At 32.3% G+C, this 22,580-nt stretch overlaps 1 protein-coding gene across 2 annotated transcripts in view; it reads left to right on the forward strand.

The window, feature by feature from the left end:
• Nucleotides 1-22,580, forward strand: part of HUWE1 (HECT, UBA and WWE domain containing E3 ubiquitin protein ligase 1) — a 595,188-nt gene that overhangs the window by 197,480 nt on the left and 375,128 nt on the right. For both annotated transcript variants that reach the window (XM_085806998.1, XM_085806999.1), the window contains exons 28-33: nt 5,196-5,474; nt 5,850-6,013; nt 6,110-6,232; nt 14,417-14,490; nt 19,379-19,536; nt 19,663-19,785. In XM_085806998.1, the coding sequence (XP_085663124.1) occupies nt 5,196-5,474; nt 5,850-6,013; nt 6,110-6,232; nt 14,417-14,490; nt 19,379-19,536; nt 19,663-19,785 (921 nt within the window). The remainder of the gene's footprint in view (nt 1-5,195; nt 5,475-5,849; nt 6,014-6,109; nt 6,233-14,416; nt 14,491-19,378; nt 19,537-19,662; nt 19,786-22,580) is intronic.

Consider the following 22,580-nt stretch of genomic DNA (forward strand, 5'->3'; position numbering starts at 1 on the left):
GGAAAAGTAAACAAAATTATCAAACAAAGTGTACCAAGAATAATTAAGTGAATTTGCTACACAGTACAAGTAATACCATAATTAATTTACCTCTTAGCACAGCTAACGTACATTATGCGGATAGACTGGAATTTTCTCGAAGAAAACCGGGAAAAGTCAGGGAATTTCGTTCTCCTGTTTGAGTGGCAACCTTGATACGAGTGTGACTGTTATCAGCAAGGCATTAATATTAAGTGCATTGTGGTCATCAGATATCGCCACAGGCAGAATGAAACTGAGTGAATAGTGTTATCTACCAGGATCCTGATTTTAGTAAGATTATGATTGCATATATTGCAGTGGTCCTAGAAATGCAAACCTTCATGTGACCGTTGTTTCATGAATGCAAAAAATGTACCCAACACTAGGAAGAGAACAAAGTAAGAGGTATGCTGTATGGATACAAGAGACATCGACTGTTGAATCTCTTGGACTTTGAGAAAGGCCTTGGTTGATCAGTACACCTTGCTATATAGACTGTTTTCTACATATAATGTGTATAAAGGAAATTTTGATGCGTCTTCTGGCTGGTTGACTCGTTTTAAACAGCGACATCAAATTTGAGAAATTGGACTTCATGGGGAGACTATATTAAGCATAATAAGCTAAAATATCAATCATTAGTTAAACATTTCGTGCTGTTTATTTTACGTTTTATTGTACATATAACGAATTTTCAAAGTTGGAATGACTGTTTTCTCTTTTGCTATACCCATTTTTAGCTTTTTTCGGATTATCCACGTTTTTTGTTATCTGCGGCTGCCACACCACCCAATTCCACGGATAATCGAGAGTGCACTGTATTTTCTGCTACTCATTAATTATCAGCTAATTCACTCCAGTCCCTTTTTCAAGGTAACCTAACCTCATAATAATCATCTTTAAAACAAACTAATTTAATATTTCGTACAAGGAAGTCGTGGTGTAAACATTGGATTCTTTTATTCTTCGGATTGTATTACAAAAGTGAAGTTCAGCCATTGGTAATGTCTTTAATTGTGAAAGGTCGTTAGTTTTTTTCATTAGTGGTCCTTAAAAGTCCTTTATTTCCTTCATTAAAAGAAATCAAAATGGTGAATTCATTAAAAGAAATCAAAATTGAAATTTTGTTTGCTAAACATAATAGATTAGTATAGCACTTGTTTCTAATTGCATACTTTCTATCATTTTATGAATTTCTCATTTTATATGTAAGTATAGTATAATATGTATTTAGTACATTTTCCTAGTGTACATTAACAGTTAAACTTAGATTTATTGATGTTATCAACAAAAGTACACTGGTTGTTTGTCAGAAGTCTTCTTAAAGAGCAAGAGTATTCTGTATAACCTGGAGATAAATAGTGTGCAGCAGATAATATTGAAATAGGAAAGCCATAATAATGTTGGATATCAAAAAGATATCTCAAATATATCTTTTATTCCCTTTTCTGAATTATTTCTGGTATTAAAGGAACGTTTAAATTAAGAAGAATTTGGGCCTTCTAAAAAGTTGCTGTTGAGAATTCTTTATTTGGTTATTGTACATTTTAACGCTGATTTGATTTCATCGCATGTATCCACTTGTCCTGCACATTGCGTCACGCATGTATCCACTTGTCCTGCACATTGCGTCAAGCACTATGTAAACTACTTTTTATTAACATTAAACCAGGTATTATCTCGAATGTTCGTAATGTTGTCCAGAATTTATTGATACATGTCGTAGTGAAATTAACGAACCATGAAATTTTTATCATCACTTGATGGTATGTAACATAATTGACATTCGCTTATCCATATGATACTTCTCGCGAGTTCCAGGTAATATAAGCAACAGCAAATGGTGTGCTAGTGAAATATAAACAAAAGGAATTTGGAAAACTCTCATACCCTAACCTGAAGCTCTAAAATGTTGACCAATTCTGTGAAATTTATTGATCTGAAACTGGCAGGTATTTGATTGGCTTTGAGAAATACTGCTGTTTATTTAACAATTTGTCTATAAAGGTATTTGCTTATTGTTTGTATGAGAGAAATGAAGCATGAGCTAGTAATCTTTTTATGGAGTGCTGCAGTTAACTGCTGTTCAGTAACAAAAGGTATTGTAATTAATGGGCAGGTAACATGCAGGAATGGATAGATATGGAACAGCCACATGTCCATGGTCTGTTAACCACCAAGTAATGCCTCTTTTCTACTTAAGCATCTAGAGTTCAGCCACTCAAGAGCTGGCGTAAGTATTCACACCAAACATCTAATTGCAGGTTAGTCCACAGGAGCTGCCAGATGTGCCACCTCTGATGTCCAGTGGGCACCTCAGTAATGACCAGCTGCAGTTTTTTGGTTATGGAAAAGGTTGTTCACATTTACATTGTTGCTTTGGTACAGTAAGACCCCGCTTAACGCTGTTTCGTTTAGCACTGTTTCGGTTTAGCGCTCTTTTATTTCAACCCGGGGATTCCACAAAATCGCTCGCAGCATACGGGGACTCCCCGAAATATTATGCAGCGATAGGTTTCAAATACATATCCGAAAGAGTCTACTTGTATTTCTTGTTTGGTGCGGCATTGTACAGACATATTTTGAAGGGGTAAATGTGGAAGATGTTGAAGAAATAATTCAAGAAGCAGCGGCTAGTCTTTGTAATGATGAGCTCAAGGAATTAACTGAACAAGAAAAAAACAAAAATGTTGAGAGCAGTGATTCAGAAGAAGAGCAAAAAGAACTTTCGATGGCGTTTGTAAAAAGGAGTTTGTCTACCATAACCGAAATAATGGATCAATTCATTGAAAATGATCCGAATTTTGACAGGAGCTCAAAAGTAAGGCATGGTGTTAAAGATGCTCTATCCGTTTATGAAGAACTTTTAAGAGAACAACACAAAAGAAAAAGGCAAACAACATTAGATGCTTTGTCACAAAAGGCAGAACACTGAAAACGCGGAAGGCTAACTAAATATGACTGACTTAGAATTTTATTTATTTTTTTTTTAAGAATATTCGTTTTGTTATTTATATTTTGTTTTTATTTTTGCAAGAAATAATAATGTGGTATTAATTTGGGCTTTAAGAAATAAATGTTTGGTTTTATTTTTATTAAAAAACATACTTTTTAAATTTAATACCTAACCAATTTCCTAGCCATCTTCCCCTAACCCCAATATTTACATGTAAAGATAGCCTCGTTTAGCGCTGTTTCGCATTACGCTCTACTTTGATGGAACGTATCCCCCGCGTGAAGCGGGATCTTACTGTACATTGATCAAGATCATTCATTTTGAATTACAGTGATTAAAAAAAATAGACCTTAAACAATATAGTCCCAAACACTCCTAATACATTCAGTTTTAAATAACAATTACTGTCAGAATAAATAGTAAAAAAAAATAAAATTTCATACTAAATACAGTCTCTTAATACTGTCTTAAAAATGAAATACAAATGAAATACAAGTCAAAAATCTCGAGGTCTACTATCCAGAATGATCTAAAATCCTGTCTTCCAGATCAATGGCAAAACTCTTTTTCATTTACATTAGTGCATCTGATATTTTTTCATAATGAAATTTGTAGAGGGTCTCTATTCTTAATTTCACATCAGCATTAAATAAAATTTCTGCTTATTGAAGAAAGAATAGTGTATTAATATAACTCTATGATCAATAATTTTGCTCAATAGCCACCTTTTTGTGTGGCGTATATTTTAAACAAAAACATTCTACACTCAAATGTGCTTGATGTTAAACCTACTGACTAATTTATAATCATGATGCCAATCCGGTGAATCATTATTTATTATATTTTCCTTTCATCACTGCATGATGCACAGATCAAGATATGGGAGCTTGAGAAATGTCTTGTGCAGTGATGTTTAAACATTTTTTTAAAATATTGGATAATTGAATTCGAAAGAGCATGGCAATCTTTTATGTTGAAGTTACACTTGGTGATGATTACAGATTTTTGCAAAGTGCATCGCAAAGTGTTTAGTGTGTTAACCAGCAGAAATTTCTTTTGCATATGGGGAAAAAAAAAAAAAGCTTTGGCAAATGGTTCTCATAGGTCAAAAGATTTCATTTAACACTGTTTGAACTGAGAGTAACGATTCTTTATTCAGATAAGCCTTAAGTATATATAAAAATTTATTAATTCAGTCCTCAGATAAGTGTTAAGCATGTGTGAGAAATAGGCATAAGTATAATAAATATTAATGTAATTAAGGCGGTGGTAGCTGACGATAAATTATGCCAAGCATTTTTTAACCAATCTGGAGACACATCCTCCGACGATCTTGCGATGCTCCACACAGCAGATTTTGTGCTAAAAATTTTCAAAAAGTCTTGAATATTCTTGCCATTGTTCAAGAAATGTAACATAGATTTTTAAAATGCTACTTTATATTTGCATTTCAATGCTCGCATTATTCCGATATTCATAGCCTGAATGACAGAGGCAAAATGTTTTTGATGGCAAGAGTGTTTTTGAGTGACAAGTTCATGAGTGCCAAGAGTATTGATAGGAAAGTAAGTGAAAGGTTGTTGGAGAGGTGCAGACACATTATTGTTGAATGGAATTGATTAGCTTTATTTTTGTTTACTTGCCTTAGAGAACCACTATAGCTGTTATTGATGCTGAGTTCTGCATTGATGGGCCTCGCTTAAAATCCTCGAGAAGGCATGGATATTGGTAATTGTATAGTGTCTGCATGACGAAGGGGCATGCAAATATATGGAAAGCCAAAAGTTTTCTCGAAAAGCTGGTGGTATGAGAAGAGGGGTGGGAGATCATTGGACTGCCACCCCTGAGGTGTTCTATGAAAACTGAGGCCGAAGTGTAACAGTTAGGCTCAGCAATATGTCAATTGGCTTTGGTACTATATCAGGTTTGTCTGTCATTTTTTATTCATTAATTGCCAAAAAAAAAGTCAATGTTTAATTTTTTTTGCTGTAAAACCTTTCACAGAGATAAAAAAAAAATCTAGCATTTCATAAGAGTAGTATTAAATGAAAGTGTCCGAATTCAGCAGTATTCATGTTCTGTGGCCATCTCAACTGAAAACCAAAATTGTCCCAAACCATAGGTAGTCTTAAGCTGGTTTTACTGTATTTGTAGTTTTGCTTTGTTTATGACTGTGGATTTCATAATAGACTTTTTTGCAATTTAGTTTCTCTTTTAGTCTGACAGTGATAGTTCTACAAGCCATAATCTTGGTGAATTTGGATCAAATGGTGTGACTACTGCAATGGAAGCATTGAGCACTAACAGTAGTTCTGCAATGGATATTGATGAAGGTTGTAACTGTTCTACTGACGATGGGGCAAGTGGTGTATCAGTTGGAGGAGAAAAAGTTAAATCAAAAACATACCATTCCCAAATTAAACAGATTAAACCATTGCTTTCAGGTGCTTCTAGGCTGGGAAGGGCTTTGGCTGAATTGTTTGGTCTTCTAGTTAAGGTAAGCTTTTCTCTCCCTATTTATCACGAATGAATTGAAAACATTACATATAGTATTTGTTTATAAAGCATAATTTTAAGTTTTAATATTTTGGCAACAATTATATTAAATTGTAAAAAGAATGAGTTAAAAATGTATCTGGAATTGAAAGAGTTTCTTGTTATGGTTTGGTAGAATGTGGTAAGATTTCATATGATTGATTTTCTTTAATAAAGTTTTCTCTTTGTATATTGCCATAATATGTTTTTGTTAGAAGTGGATGATTCTTTTGAGAATGTTATTTATATGCCAATCTTAAAAACTAACATTTACTGTTATTACTAACACTTATTTACTATTTATATTATTTTTCTTTATTTATTACTTTTATTTTAGCTGTGTGTTGGGTCACCCATGCGTCAGAGACGTGGTCAGCAAATACCGCTATCACCATGTGTGCCTTCTCCAGCTGCTCGAGCTGTGGCAAGTGCTCTGACACGTCTTTTAGCCATGGGTTTATCTTGGGAACCTCCACCTGCATCTCCAGTGCCAAAATTTCGGTAAGAACGTAAAATGAGACTTAATGCAGTTTTTAATTAATCTATATTATATTGTTAAAGACTTATATTTTAGACTAGAAAATATTATCGTTTTAGGCTTACATTCTATATTTGTTCTGTTGGATTTACTTCTCCTATGCTTTTTGATGAAAGAAAATATCCATATCACCTGATGCTTCAAAAATTTCTTAGTTGTGGTGGATTGGATGCATTTTTCAAGTAAGCTGTAAACCCTAAATTGTAAGGTTATTTTATGGTAACTTGTGAAAGGTTTTTAGATGTCCATTATAGCTGTATAAATTTTTTCATTGTATTGATAGATTTACTTCACACTGCAAGATTACTATCATTTCATAATTTTGAAAATTTAATTCATGATTTATGTTGCCACTATTATTGGCATAATCTTACTATCAATAGGTGTGTGTTTTTATATCTGTCTGTACAGCCTTGCCATTTTTTATTTTGAAATCCTCGAGTTTGTTAATCAAAAATTCGTTAAAGTTTTACAAAATATGAAATTGATAATAAAACAAATTCCAAATTTCAAATTTGGTCTTCCACATGCCCATATTCGTAGGAGGATTATGTCATTCAAAATTAGATGGCTCTATGTACCGTTGTTTTATTACAATGCGAGAAATATACATACATTAATGCATACTTTTCATTATTTAATTTCTTCAAGTATAATGAGGGACTCTAACATTTGGTGGCAACAGTTTGAAAAGTGAAACGGACATTTATAGTCATTGAATGCAAAATTGCAAAACAAAAACGATAAGCCTTCAGGGACAAAGCCCCTGTATTGTGATTCTAAACTAATGAGTAGACTGTATAGCAAATGAACTAATTTATTAACAGTAATTAACTCCATTCAGATCTATAACATGCTCTCGTATGTATGTTACTTAGCCAAATCCAGATCGCTATGTGAAAGTTTCTTTCCCTATCGAATAGGTGGTTCTGTATTCTAACTTAACATGCCGTCGCCCGCTGAAATTCCAAATTTCAACATGTAAATTACAAACAAACATACAATTTAACAATTCAATAAAAACTAATTCTATGGTAAAATTTGAAAGCTAATAAGTAATTTCATCATGAGTATAATATAAAATAATGTAACATTTTAAGAACATAAACATTCACTATGCTACAATCGAACTTATTCTTTAAACAATTCCATTTTAATGTAAAGCACAATTTTCGATAAGAATGTAATGTAAACTAAGTATTATTATTCTGGACAGTTAATAAACAAATTTTACTAATACATCCAATCTACACACCATTTAATGTTTTTACTTTAACAATTCTGGCCTTATCTTTACCAGGTAAAACTTTTATAGCTAAAGACCATTTAAATGGGGCAATATTATCTTCCTTTAACACAACTAACATACCCACCTTTAAATTTTCTTTATTAATAAACCATTTGGTGCATTGTTGGAGATGATTTGAATAATCAGTTAGCCAACATTTCCAAATAATTTGAATGACCTATTGTTGATATCTCTTTTCTTTCATGTTTCTTCAATATCAAGTATCTTTAAATCATAAGAAAAACAGAGTATATTTAAATCATAAGAAAAACATTCTGTAGACGTACTTCATGACATTCCGCAGGCCTTTGTAATCTGAGGCTTATCCGTAACTTGAAAAGAGTAATCCTGAGTTGCACTTTCTTTATTCTTCAATAGTTCTGTATGATTTGAACACCATTTGTGTAACTGCATTTTAGCACATTCTGGAAGACAGGTTAACTGTGTCTGCAACTCCTTGGCTTCTTGCAACTTATTAGCTCCAGTGATAATGTCGTCCACGTAACAGTCCTTCAGTATGGCCCTTGAAGCATGAGGAAATTCAGTCACTTCATCTATTGCTAACTGCTTCAGAACCCTTGTTGCGAGTTTTGGTGCACTTGCTGTTCCATATGTTACAGTCCTTAGACGATAAGTCTGCACAGGACTACCAACTGATTCTTTCGACAAGATCAACTGCAGGTTTCATTGAGATGGTTCAATGAGTATTTGTCTGTACATCTTCTGAACATCAGCTCCTAATGCATAGTTGTACTTTCGAAATCGAATAATAATAGAAAATAAATCTTGAGGTTTTCGCCCTTTCATTAATATTGAATTAAGTGATTTTTCATTAGTACTAGCCTCTGATGCATTAAACACAATGCGAAACTTGGTAGAGGTTTTTTCTGGATGATAAACTCTGTGATGACTAGGATAATTGCAAGTCGATGTTTCAATTTCTTGAACTTCTTCCATTTGATTTAGATCCTTGTATTCCTGTATAAAATTCTTATATAATGTTTTCATATTCAAATCACTTTCTATTTGATTCCACACTTGATGCAGTCTTTTTCTCAGGCACCATTTTCGATTCTCTTAATTCTATACCTTCCCTAATGGGTAACTGAACTATCGTCATTTTATTTATAGTGAATGTGCTTGAAATGTTCTTCACAGTATTTTTCTTCTTTACTCAAAGCATCTTCAATATTTTCAATGGATTCAACTTCCCAAAATCTTCGCAAAATTTCTTCAACCCTTTCTTTTATATTTAGAACTAAACCACAATAATTGACTTCTGAGTTCTTCTTGCATGCATCAGATGCAATATATCCAAAAACTTTCTTGGAATATCAATGGTTGATTTTCTAATTGAAATTTTCTTTATTTTAAAATCTCAAAGAACAATTTGGCCCCTAATAACATATCTATTTTGTTAGGTGTTCCAAATTGTGGATCCACCAATTCAATATCAATGGGAATATTTAATGACTGCACATCTAAACTGGTCAACGGAGTTACATTGGTTATTTTAGAAATAACTAAGCAATTATCTGATCTTACGTATATTAAATATTTATTCAAAATCTGTATATCTAGTTGATAATTAATATTTACAACATTCTCATTAATTCCGGATACAAATGCATAAATTCTTTCTTTATATTTAACAAATTAGCAACTTCTTCACACAGGAAACAACTCATGCTGCCATTGTCAAGTGTCGTGCGAACTGGAATTCTTTTTCCTTATGAATTGCAAACATATATTATTGCAGTTGCTAATAACATGTTTTTTCTCCATTTCAAAAGACAACTTGATTGATTTTTATTAGAGACCTTGTTTATAATTTCGTCACTTGTTGCTTCCGCTTTTGTTTTGTCTGATCGATGGCGCTCTATTTCTGAGCAGGCGATGGATTAATGAATAATGTTTTTTTATGGCATTCCGAACATCTGAACTTAGAATTGCATTTCACGATTAAATGTTTTACTGAGACAGTTTAAACACAATTTATGGTTTTTAACTATTTCATATCTTTGATTTGGATTTAATTTAAAAAATGAATCACATTTTTGTAGTGGATGATTATTATTTTTACATATAACACAAGTCAAAATACTATCTGTTTTAACTATCAGAGCCTTTGATTTCGAACTTTTTTCTAACGGATATTTCACTTTATTAGCATTACAGTTAATGTTATCCAATAACTGATATCTCTTTTTAAAAATGAAATTAATTCATCAAACGTAGGAACTTCTGTAGCATTAATGTTTAATTCAAATTGTTTGCGTGTTTCACAAATCTAGTTTCTTATGTACAATATTTAATAACAGAATATCCGATAAATAATTTTTCTCGTATTTTAAAACATTCAAAGCCCTAACGTTTTTAGTAACATTGTCTATTACATATCTTATCCCTTTACACGATTCAAATGTTAAAGAACGTAAATCCATTATTGACTTTATATGCGTCTCAATTAATAGGCTTGTTTTCATACCTATCTTGAAGAGATTTAAATAGAAAATTGAAAGTATCATCAACAGTTTCAAGATTTTTTGCTTCATCAGTTAATGCAGCCTTTAAATAGTAGAGTTTCTGAATTGAATTGAGTGTTATTTGCTATGATGTTTTTGAATTGAAGCTTAAAATTATTCGATTCGATATATTTACCAGAAAATTTAGGAATTGGTATTTCTGGCAAACGTATTTGTACTTTAGAATCAAATTTACTACAATCATTTTCATGTTCAGAATGTGTGATAGATGATAGAATTTCCATAATTCTTATCTCTAGAACTTCCGTTCTTTCTTCCATTTCGGCGATTTCTTCATAGATGGCTGTGACATCTATTTCGTCAATGCTTTCGAAATATCTATTACTTAAGTTTCTAGTATCCATGTGAATGCTTTGAAGGGATCTATACTTTATTTGAATTTTGTTTCTATTCGAACTATCATCATATTCTTTCACTACGTTTTCTAACCTAGTTATTTTCTCTTTTAACGAAGTTTTATTTCTATCTAATGTTCCATCCAGCATATTCTATCTATTCTATCCAGCATTTTGTTCATTTCTCTGTCTGTGCTGTCCATGTACTATGATTCTAAACTAATGAGTGGACTGTATAGCAAATGAATTAATTTATTAACAGTAATTAACTCCATTCAGATCTATTACATGCTCTGGCATGTTGCTTAGCCCAATCCAGATGGTTAAGTGAGAGTTTCTCTCCCTATCCAATAGGTGGCGTTGTGTTCCAACTTAACAGCTCCTTTGGACTAAAAATATTTTAGTCATTTGTGTTGCAGCCTTTCATTAGTCGTGTAGTTTCATAGTTGAAGTCAGCATTGAGTATTACATTATCTGTTGGTGTTTAAATTTTGTAACACTGACATATTTTTTCATTGTTTACTGTTTTTGAAGAGTCAGTATGATTTTTTAATATTAAAGACAGATATGTTCGTTTCATTTTATGGAAGCTGAATGCTTTTTGTAATTTAGAAAAAGCTTACGGCAGATCTCATTTCTGTGGAAGCAGAATAGATTACCAGATCTCTTTTCGTTTCTTAGTGCTGTATGGAACCATAAAGAAATGAGTAGGCTGTGGCTCGAGGTCTACTTCAGCCTGACAGCAAATCCATCCTAGTATAGCTTTGGCCCATTAATTCTTACTATTGCATGAGCAGAAATAGTTGCTTAAAAGAGTTGCCTAATTTGTAAAAAGTAAGGTTCAGTCTTGTAGTTGTGCGTTTAATGAATTTAATTTGAGCATTTCAAGCTTTGAAACACATCTTTCATTGATGATCATGTCATCAATGAAGATAATTCTAAGAACATATATTAAATAAAAATCTAACGGGAATGCATATAAGAAAATATGCTACTTGGGTCTCTTTGAATTTTACTTGCGTCTTCATATTTTTCAGGTGATTATATTAACTAATAGTATATTTTATAAATTCTAATATATGAAAGTTTAAAAAAAAAATCCCCCCCTTGGGGATCTGTACTTGAGTTTTTCTAATCTTTCTTTTCCTACTCTAAATTGTCAAATAAGAAAATATTCAGTGGGCAATTTTTTTATATTTTGTATGCTTTGGACACAAGTTTTTCACGGCAGATGTCGTTTTAGTAATTTTATGATGCATAGTTGAAGGATGATAATGTGCAGTTTCCATTTATGTTTAACAGTTACAGTGCTGGAGAATTTGCTTGTGTGTGTGCTGAAAGTGTGCAATGAAATGTGTTGGTTTTTTTGGGGGGGAGGGGATAATAGAAATGGTTATAACTCTAATTTTTATATAAAAAGAGTAATTTTTACCAACAAAAATATTTTTTATTTTCACTTAATAGAAGAGTGTTTTGCTGTTCAAATTCCATGAATTCCGTTTTTAGGTGTAGGGCAAATTAAGTTGGATCATTTAATTCCCTTAACATTTTTCTTTACTGCGTACCTCACACTGTTGCAAGTTTCACTGATGCAGTTTTTCTAAAGAAAACTTTTACTTACTGATTGTCTTGTAGTATTTTCGGTTGCTGAACCATTCCTTCTCAATAGCATCAGTTGTGCTCTAAGTAGATTATAGTCTTGTTGACTTTTTACCCAGACAGTGTTCCAAATACGTTAAGCACTGTTCTGACAAAAATGTGAGCAACAGCTTTTTTCCAGTATTTTGGATTTTATCTTTCATCACGTTGTATATATAACATTTTGTTGAATTCATTAAGTCCATTCATAAACTTGAAATAATTGTGAATAATAGTTAGTTTATCCTTAACTTATTGTACTATTTGTAGAAATTAATGTGGCGGGATATTTTTTCCACAGAATTTTAGTCTCGGTAAGAGCATATAAGCATTATGTTACTTTTGAAATACTTTGTTTGACCGGCCTTTGCAAATTTTTGCCTAATTCAAAATATGTTTTCTATTCCTCCAAATAGTACCAGTTAGATATGTGTTTTTCTCTAACAGTGCTTTTGCAAGGTGAGGGCTTTTGAAAAAATTATCTATGAATAAATGGTATCCTTTATTCAAGTAATTTTCTAGTGTTAACAATTTTTCAAGTACTACATATCCGACACCATTCTTCTTTATCATTGTTTGACTTTGCAACTTGTTAACAAAAGAATCCCAAACAGTAGTTTCAAGCAGAATCTCAAATCATCCAGAATTTGGTCCAGAATTTATGGCATTTTTTTTTGGGAAGATACTGCTAAAGTAGAGTGACAATGAGTACCAACTAATGATTCATCTATACTTAACTGGCGTTGTTTTGTGTATTGTTCCCAAAAAGTTTTATTGACATAATCCACTAAGAAGTTGAATTTACTGCTCAGATTGTAATCTGAATGCCCTGATGGTGCCAAACTGCTATTGTCTATCATTTTCAGTTATTACACTCTATCATAGTCACTTTCAGATAAGTCAAAATTTGACCAAGTGTTTTTTGTAATTGTCAGTATAACAATTTTTACAACAGTTAAATAACTCTTACAATTCTTACAACAGTTAAAACTATTTTTAACATATTAGGCATGGGTAAATTTTGCATGGGGCAGACTTCAATGTGAATTACATGTAAACGATATAGCAGTGCAGTGTGTAAAAAGTAACAATTTATATCTGATCCTGGCATATCAAAACCAAAAACTGATATTCTGTCTGCATATAGTTAGTGGTTTTGCAGCATGTAAAGACAAAAGTGTGAAATACAACATTTGAAAACAATCCTTCAGTTCAAACATAACCCACTAGAATGAGCCACAGTTGTAGTACATCATGCCTAAGAGATTAATCCTTATCTTATTAGAAACCACAACTGAATGATATTAATTAAAACTACAATTGACTGCAACTGCTCTCAATTAACTCTTGCATGTGAAGTTTCCCAGAACGTCTGACCATTCAGACATAGGCAGGTCACCTGAATCATTTTCTACCTAGAGCTTTCCTCCCATCAATTAATGCATTGCCTATTGCTTTTGGAAGTTATTAAATGACACACCAATCATTCTTTTGAAGCAACTGAAAGTAATTCTTTTATTTTAATGTACCTTCTTTTTTCCTTTGTAAATGTAAGTGTAAATGTTTAGCTATTGATGCCCAAAGTTGCAATCCTGTCACAAGGAGAAACCACACTGTGGTGAAAGCATCCAAGAAAGAAGTTGTCACTAAGGTAGGTTATTGTTAGTGCTGTAGCATTCTACTTGTCATTGGGGAAGCAAAACCATTTTAAGAGAAATTCGTACACACAGGCTTTTTTTTTATGTTTGAGTAAAACAGATTTGGTTGGTTCCCTTTTGATGCAATAGAGTTAATTAAAAAATTATAGTAGCAAGCAGCTACTATAACTTTTTAATTAACTCTTTATTCTACGCATTTTTGGCTAGTGCTTCACCACACTCAAATGGTTAATGGAAATATCTATTCAGTAGCTTCTTTAGCTTTAGATAACACTTTCTACTTTGAGTACTTTTATGTTCTTTATTGCACAGTTCTGTGGTAGTTAGTATCTGCTTAGTTTGTACTGCACTGATACCTGGCATGCCTGTTAACTTAGCATATAAGGCATTGTTAAATACTTTTATTTTTCAACTGTAATATCAGTTCCTTTGGTGTTAAGACGTAGGTAAGCAGTAGTTTTAACCATCTCGAGGTGAAAGCCAGTTTGATATTCAGGACTACACCATTGGGGAGGAGAGGTGTTTTTCATTAATTTTCACTGCTTAGGTAAACATTGCAACATGAAGGTTGAAGTAAAACAGAGTGGTCTTTCATAGAAACTGATTTGTTATAATTGTCATTAAATGATTTGCTCCAAGAAAAAAAATTCAGTCAACATGTGTTCAGGCTCGCATGCGAGTTGGGTTTTGAGTAAAATACATATGTTCTAAAGGGTGGTTGGAATATATATTTATTCTGTACTTAGAAATGAACTTCATGAGTTAGGGATTAGAAAATTGATATTCTGTTAAAACTTTCTGTTATAACATTTTGTAATGATGAATTATTTAATAAAACATATATGATAATTTTGATGATATGGTAGCTAATTATAAAATGCTGATTTTTTTCTCCATTCAGCACATTTCATTGGGCATTAACGTGTGGGAATAAGGTTCCTATAGAAGAAGGCTTGGAGCATCCAGAATTACCTGGTATGTTTTTTAAAATTTTTAAATTATAGTTGTTTCATACTGAAGAACATAAAGAAGGATGCAAAATCTCTATACAAAATCAGTGTTAGTATATTTTTTCCTGTGGTTCTAAATCAGTCCCCTGGTTGTGTTGCCAAATACTGGTGCAGAAATAACTGTCATTTGTTGAGTGCTATGTTTAGGATCATTAACTGTAAGAAAGGATATGGAGCTCCATTAGGAAAAAAAGGGTAATAAATGTGCTGTGATAACTAGGTGGAAGTTCTGGTCATCATCATGCAATTGTGAGTATGAATAATATTAACAATTTCTTTGGTGTGTGAAAGTGATAGATTACCCAAATTGCTGGCTATGTATAAAAATTTCGATGGAGGCAGATTAGCCCACTTATGCGTTTCCTTTTGAAAATATTATATTACTGGAGGCTTGAAATATAGCTTTGACTGTTTAATTTGTTAAGTTTCCTATGCCAGTTATGAATAACTAGTTTCTAGTAAAAATTCTTTTTCGTTTTTTAATTTCCATTTGATATATGCAATTTAACATGCGTTACTTTTTTCTTTAAGTTCTTGTAATGCAGTTATCTGGAAAATTTTATAGAAATTGTTTCGTAGTATTTTATACTGGTGGGTATTTTCTTCCGGTAATAACTTTCTCATATTTATGGATGTGCTAATAATACTTACTTAAATGCTAAGCATTTGAGCAGACAGTGTATTCATTTATAAAATATGGATTACTATAAGCATTTGAATGCTAAGCATTTGAGCAGACAGTGTATTCATTAATAAAATATGGATTACTATAAGGATGTGTAAATATACTATTTTAGCTTCAGGTAAAGAATTGTTATGAATTATTTTATAAATTAATAGTAACATTATTACTGTTTATTGTGCAGATACCTATCTGCGTTATTGAGAAAGCTCAAATATAGGACTTTTGTGAGAACTTTATTAATGCTTTACTTTAACGAGTTGGTGAGCTTCCAAGTTACCTTACTTTTATTTTCTCATGTCCACTATGTATCCGTTTTCATCTTTATGTTCTATTAAACTTTTACTTGCCAATGTTCCTCTTTTGGAACATCATGTTTAATATTTTTTTAAAAATAAACTAATAATCTGTCAGTTTGAAACAAATTAAATTACCTTTTATTGTAGAAGGTATGTTGGTTGTTTGATATAAGTTATCTTTTTAATGTGAATATTACAGCGTAGAAAAAGTTTCAGCTTTTTTTTATGATTTTTACAGTACTTAAGGGAAAAAATTTTGTAAAATTCCTAACAATTAAAATCCACCTAAATCTTTCCCCATCGTGCTTGCAAGGACGGCCTCACACAGGTCCATTTTCTTCAGAAGCAAGCAAAATATTTGCAGATTTCCCTCTTTTTATTGCTGCTTGGGGTAGGGGAATCCATGAAAACATTTAACCCCTTCGAGCCGGGTAGCGAAAACGCGTGCTTATCGCGGAGGCCGGCAGTGTCTTACGTGAGCGTCTCTCCAGGGTCGGGAGCTTTTTTGCTACTAAGCCTAAATCCATGAAATTTCCGAAGTATCAACGCATTGTTTAATAATGCTCTATAGAGTATTTAAATGGCTTATGCTTTTAGATATTTTTATATATATACTTTTAATTACCTTATTTCTTGTTTAAATGCATATTTTACACATTTAATTTTAATTACTCACCATTTTATGAATTTTAACATTATACATCTGAAAACTAAATATAATACTTAAAATTCTCTTTTCGTATAAAAGTTTAAAAACAGGGATCTACACACAGTCCTACGTTACATTCCTTGCACTTGTAATAACTCATTTGCCGTTTTGGAGGATTTTTCCGGGAATGTGAACAAACGAAGCATCGTCGTCTCATTTTCTTATCAAGCTCTTCTGAACAAACTTTTGGAAAATGTCTTTCAGTTAATCTTTCAGAATCAATATCTGAAATATTTTGCATTATTTCTGCTATTTCATGCTCTGTTAAACATTTTTGACGCTTCGACATTGCAACGGTAAAAACAGAAAGAATTCACGTCTAACAAGATCTAATTATTTGCTAAAAACTGAACTGCAAACCAAAATACTCAACGCTTTAGCGCATATAAAACTTCTACTTACAATAAACAACTACCACGTGCGAATAAAGTGTGATTTAAAGAGACGTCATAAATCACGCCATTCGGAAACATTTAGTTCCCCGTTTGTTTATATAATCAAAAACGTGTATGTGAGTCATGCTTCCTTCATTTCGAGTAGAAGGTCTAATGTTCATGTAACCATATGGACATACAGTGCCATCTTGTGGCAGAAATTATAGTTTGAAAAACATTCCAGGGCACAGGCACAAATACGTGACAGTCGGTAGTAAACGGGAAAATGCTGTGTCACGCCTGCGTGTCGGCCGGGAGGTGAGTGTGTTCGTTGCTGGCACATAGTCGTGACAGTCGTCACGAAGGGGTTAAAGCTGCTTTCTTTAGTGTGTGTGGGGGGGGGGGAGGGAGTTTGCCAAATGTCAGTCTAACATTGTTATGTTCTCTTTCCGTGAGAGCTGCTTTTCAAGTATTAAGGTTAGAAGTACAGCATTTCTCAAATAATTTCCAGAAATGCTATGAGCAGTTTAAAAATTAATTTTTACATTAGACTTTATGAATAACAGCTCATGAATATATATTTGCCTTTTCTTAATTAAAGCACTGTGAAGGTACCTATTTGTCTTTTTCTGGTTATATTTAGATTAAAATAGTTGTGTTCCCCCCCTCATCATTTAATATATCGAGTTAGGTGTGGACAAATGGGATCACATCAAGCACCAGTTCTTTTAAACGGCTCATTTCATTTTTTTTTTTTTTTTTTTTTTTTTAAACTCATGAAAAAGTTCAGAATACACTGAAAATTGATATTTTTCTTGACCCATAAGCTTATTTGTATGGTTTGAAAATTTCCCCATTATTTAATTTTCTTAATATTTGTATTTCAGTCCAAGGAGTGAGTTAATATTTTTCACAGTTTGGTGCAAAATTTTATTAAGATTGCTTTCCGGTTGATCATTTAACCCTTTGTGGCACGATGTGCCTGGTCTCGGCATACCTAAAAATTTTCTTCTGTATGCACAGAAAAATTGAATGAAAAACGATTTATAGGTTACTCTGAACCTTCTTTATTTATAGTAGATGGCAGCTCAACATGAAACAGTCCATATATTTTAGCCATATTGAGTTTTTTAAGACCGTCATTTTTCAAAGAAATCTTCCAGATTTTTTTAGGGTATAAAAATAATTGCTTGAGAAGAAATTTGTGTTATTTTTTGGCTCTATGCTAGTCTTCTTATTCTACATTAGTTTTAAATTTTTGCCTTCAAATCTTGCCTAAAATTGAACGGTGAACCCCAGGTGTGCCTAGACTGGTCTCACTGATAAACTAGGGGAACTGAGAGACTGTGTATTCTTTGTTTCTCTGCATCTCATTGGTCAGTCCATTGACAACAAACAGAAAGGTGGGTCCACATCTGTGTCTCATTTCCTGTTTTTCTTTTTCTTCTTTTCTCTCTCTCTCTCTCTTTTTTTCAGTGGGGACTAACAATTATCAACTAACAAATTGTTGGGGTTATTTTCCTCAAGGTCAACAGTAATTTTATCAGTTAGCTGTTTGGTTTTTCACTAGAGCAGTTCTCTTTCGCTTTCGTTCAAAGTTTCGCTGCTTTTAATAGTTTTAAGTTGTAGATGTTTATTTAATTTGTTTTATAGTTTATAATTTCTAATTGTAGATATAATATTAGTTTATTTTTTTGAATGTTTAATTATTTTCCAAAGATATCGGAGAGGGCTGACCATTTCTCTAGCACTGAAAGTGCAACACGAATTGCTTTCAGATAGTGGATCCCGGTACATGTGCAAAACATGCAATATTTGGTTGTGCTTTTCCAAAGTTGTGTCACTTTCTTCGAAAAGTACCACCATGAAAAAATAGACTAAAGTTTAAATATGAAATATAAATAATGTAAATATCATATACTGAAGTCACTTTTTTTCCCCCACACTCATGTGCATGTAATCACTGTATAACTGAAAAAGAGCTTTTTAGAGGGGATGTAGAGTTGCAGGTCTCTCCGTGGCACTCCCTGAGTAATGCTAAATGTGCTATGGTATTCAGAATTTTAATTTTTTTTTTTTTTTTAATCGTAGGCAAAATCTCTTACTCTTTTACATGCTTCCCAGCAATGGTCATTTCAGTACGCTTTTCGAAGCTGTATTCAATCAGTGTGTCGGCTTCGGGGACATCCTCAGAATTAAAACGATTAGTGCTATCTTCACAAAATTTTACTTGTGAACTCCTCTATGCCTAAGCCTTTTTTTTTTTAATCCAACTTTAAAAGGTAGTGTGCCAGAAAGGTTTATACCAATATTTCCTTTTAAACACTATTTTAGTCATACTTATCTTTGTCTGCATTAAGTTTGTTTTAAGATTTGATTTGAAATTTGTTCAAAATATCGATAAAATATACTGGTCATACTGTTCGAAAAGCTAAAGATGGATTTCTTTGTTTTTTAAATTCTAGTGCCTTTGCTAATTAATAGACAATTTTCTGGTGAAAGAATTTAGGAAGCCATTGGTATACAGTGAGAAAACCTAGAAGCATTGCTGCTGGAAGCTCATTTTCTTAGAGCTGAGCAAAATTCAGCCTAGAATTGGCAGCAGTAATTTCACAGAATTGCTTTGTGTAATTCAATTAAAGTGCACTATAGGTCTGTCATAGTAGAGGAATGATAATCAGTAAATTATTGTTGCTCTATTATGTCTAACTTTCAGATCTATTATTGATAGAATTTTGTAAAAATAAAAGCAAGAGTGTGCCATGTGTATTTTAATTTTTCTGTTCTAGATGGAACTGGTGAGTTTTTGGATGCATGGTTGATGCTTCTTGAAAAGCTTGTAAATCCAAAAACTGTTTTAGAGTCACCACATACCTTATCATCCAAGCTTAATCAACAAGGGAGCTCAAGTTTTGACCCTGTTATGTATTTAATTCACGTTCATAAGGTAATGTGGAATTCATATCCACATTTTTTTATCCTCCCTTTGTGAATAACTTCTGTAATAATTGAATCATAATATAGCATTTTGTCAAGTTTGCTTATCATTTTGTTAATATGTTCCTATAAATAGAGAGCTTTTGAAAGCATTATGTATTTGTGGGATAGAAGACCTTTGCTTGTTTATGGAGAAAGGATTGCAGATTCTATATTAACTATAATATGCCATCTTCTAAAGGGGGAAAATGAAATAAAAGTAAGTTCATATAATTATGTTGGGGGATTTTTTTTCTCAATTTGTGCATATATATCTTAATTTTACTATTCTCTGTATTTTGACTTGTTTTTATTTGCATGTGGAATTATGAAAAGTCTAAGCGAGGGTGATTTGAGGGATCTGATTTAATATATTCAGCTAACTTTAACTATATTTAAATTATTATTAATATATATATTATATTAATATTTAAATTTATATAATTAAATGTAACTAATTTTATTATACATATATTTTTATTTAATTTAATTTTTTATTCATGAGATACTTAGCTAAATGTAATTCATTCACCTGTCATAGTCAGAAAATATTTCCTACCTCTTCTTCATAATACTTAACTAATATACATAGATTGTCTGCACAAACAGTAAAGTTACACATTTATAAATGTATTTTGATTAATTTTATTTTGTTGGTTAACATAGCAGATATGGTCTTTCACACAGTTAAGAACCTTTTTTCCCATCCTGTGTGTTGAATTATAGACTTCATTATATATATATATATATATATATATGTATTCTATACTATGGTATGTATGTTGTTTAAAATTCAGTTCTATTTTTTTTTTTAAGCTGTGTGAGTATAAGGAATTCCTAATTTTTTTTCATTCATTCATTGACTAAATTTTCAATACATTAGCTGTTAAGAATATTTCTTTTTCAGGATCTCTCTTAAGTTTGGTTATAGTTCTCAAATATGCTGTGTTTTTAGATGGCTATTTTTCCGTTTATGCAAATTACCTAAATAAATAACTGTGAAATAGGTAAATAAAAAAATGTGTGTGTATATCTATGCACGCATGCAATTTTAGATTTAAGCATGTGAGCTTTTTCTCAGAAAAGACTAATTTACAGATTATCTTCCTGTAAAGTCTCGTACATGCTGAATGAATTAAGACAGTAAGCAGGCTTGTCAGTTTGATGGATATCTTTACCATTCAGAATTTTCAGAAATAAACTAATCACAATGTTTTAGTATCTTTATATGTTGATGACCAACAAATTTAGTGTCAAGGGGCATATATGAGACAAATTGAAAGGCAATTACAGCTCCCTCTGAGCATGATTCAGGAATGGTGAGACAAACAAGGACTTATGTTTCAAAGCAGAAGACCACGTTGCTTTCGTGTAGAAATTGAGATCTCTATCTTGAACCTGATTCAGGGTTGCCACGCTACCTGGAAAACCACAAAAAGTCAGGGAATTAAAATATTTTGGTAAAAATCTTGAAAAGTCAGGTAATTTTGTATGGCGATCCCCCCAGAAAAGCAAGTTTTTTGCCAACATTGGAAGTGATCACTTTCTTGGGGAGTTTTGTATCGTGTTAGCGTCATTTGGGTAGCTGGCGTAGAGCCAATTTTCGCAGCTCCAATTAAATTGTCTAGAGAAAGCAAGTTTCCAGTAACCTTGGGAATCGAGAGACTCGCAAGTGCATGTTGAACTAAGGAAATACCTTCCCATTTTCGTATGAAACCACAGACACACTGTAAATCAGTTTGCTATTATGCCGCTAGAAAGCGGAGGGAAATATTTGCCAAGGGATTTGGTGCCGGAAACTGGCAGTGAGAATTTCTCCCTCCACGATATGTATACGAAATTGAGGAATGCATTAAGAAGAACTGTTCCTTGACAAAACATTTTCCTTGACTTTTTGCAATAATTTAAACTCGGATTTTTGCTGTTTTTTTGGCTCAAAATAACTACTCTAAGAATGAATTTACTTGTACTAAAATATTTTCTTTTCCTTTAAAGTTTAAAGAAATTTGAAATGATATTCATTTTATGAGCTCTTGACAAACATGACCTTTGAACTTTGGTGACATATTTTGGGCATGCACAGCTGTTTTCCTCTACGTTGGGATGGAGGCACACCTGTTGCCGAGAAGTTTTCCTTCTTAATAATACATATTCTTTGTAACAATTTTCAAAATCATGTCAAGGAAGCAGCATAAACTAAAATTTTAATAATTTATTTATTTTCCATTTTGCAGCAAAATATGAAGATAGTAATCGGTCATATGGGCTAACCATTTAATATAACTACATATGCTAAAATATCGTTGATTATTGTAATTCAGTTTTTAAGTAATTAACTTTAATTTAACGCTTTTGGATTCCAGTGTTAGAATCACTGTTGCTGTAAAATTTCAACAGCTTTTCTTTATTGTTCGGTATATCACCTCCCTACATCTTTAGCTGAATTTCCACTTTTTCATTACCGTCAATGCAACGTGTTTACGTTTTTTACGTCGCAAGCAGTAAAATCACAAGTGCATTTCTTATCTGTCATTGTATTAAAAAGCATTGAAATTTGAAATATTCTTAATATATCCACAAAATATCCGGATAAAAAAACGACATTAGTAAACAATCTCGTGAAATAACAAAGCTCAGAAAGTACGAGAACGTGAAGTGTGAACTTGAAAGAAGAGTTAATTGTACCTTGATGTAGATTGGAGGCAGGGGAAAACTCTTATCATGATGTCAATAATTTGGTATTTCCATTATGATTCATTATTATTCAGTAATTATGACGTCATTATCCAGTAAGTATTTTTTCTTCGATATTTTGTACTCCATGTTGCGATTTCCAGATTCTGTAAACTAAATATTTATATTTTGAGAGGCAACGCGGATTTCAGGAATGGGAGGATTTTCGGTATTTGACTGTATAAGGTAGAGGGACCAAAAATTGACCATAGGAAAAGCTTCAGAATAAGGGATATTTTGGTTTGGCCTTCATGCAAACCTGCTTATAAGACGAAATTTTTT

This window comes from Stegodyphus dumicola, chromosome X1, assembly GCF_044657685.1.
Source record: "Stegodyphus dumicola isolate Sdum_Otavi_A_Nest chromosome X1, ASM4465768v1".
NCBI lineage: Eukaryota > Metazoa > Arthropoda > Arachnida > Araneae > Eresidae > Stegodyphus > Stegodyphus dumicola.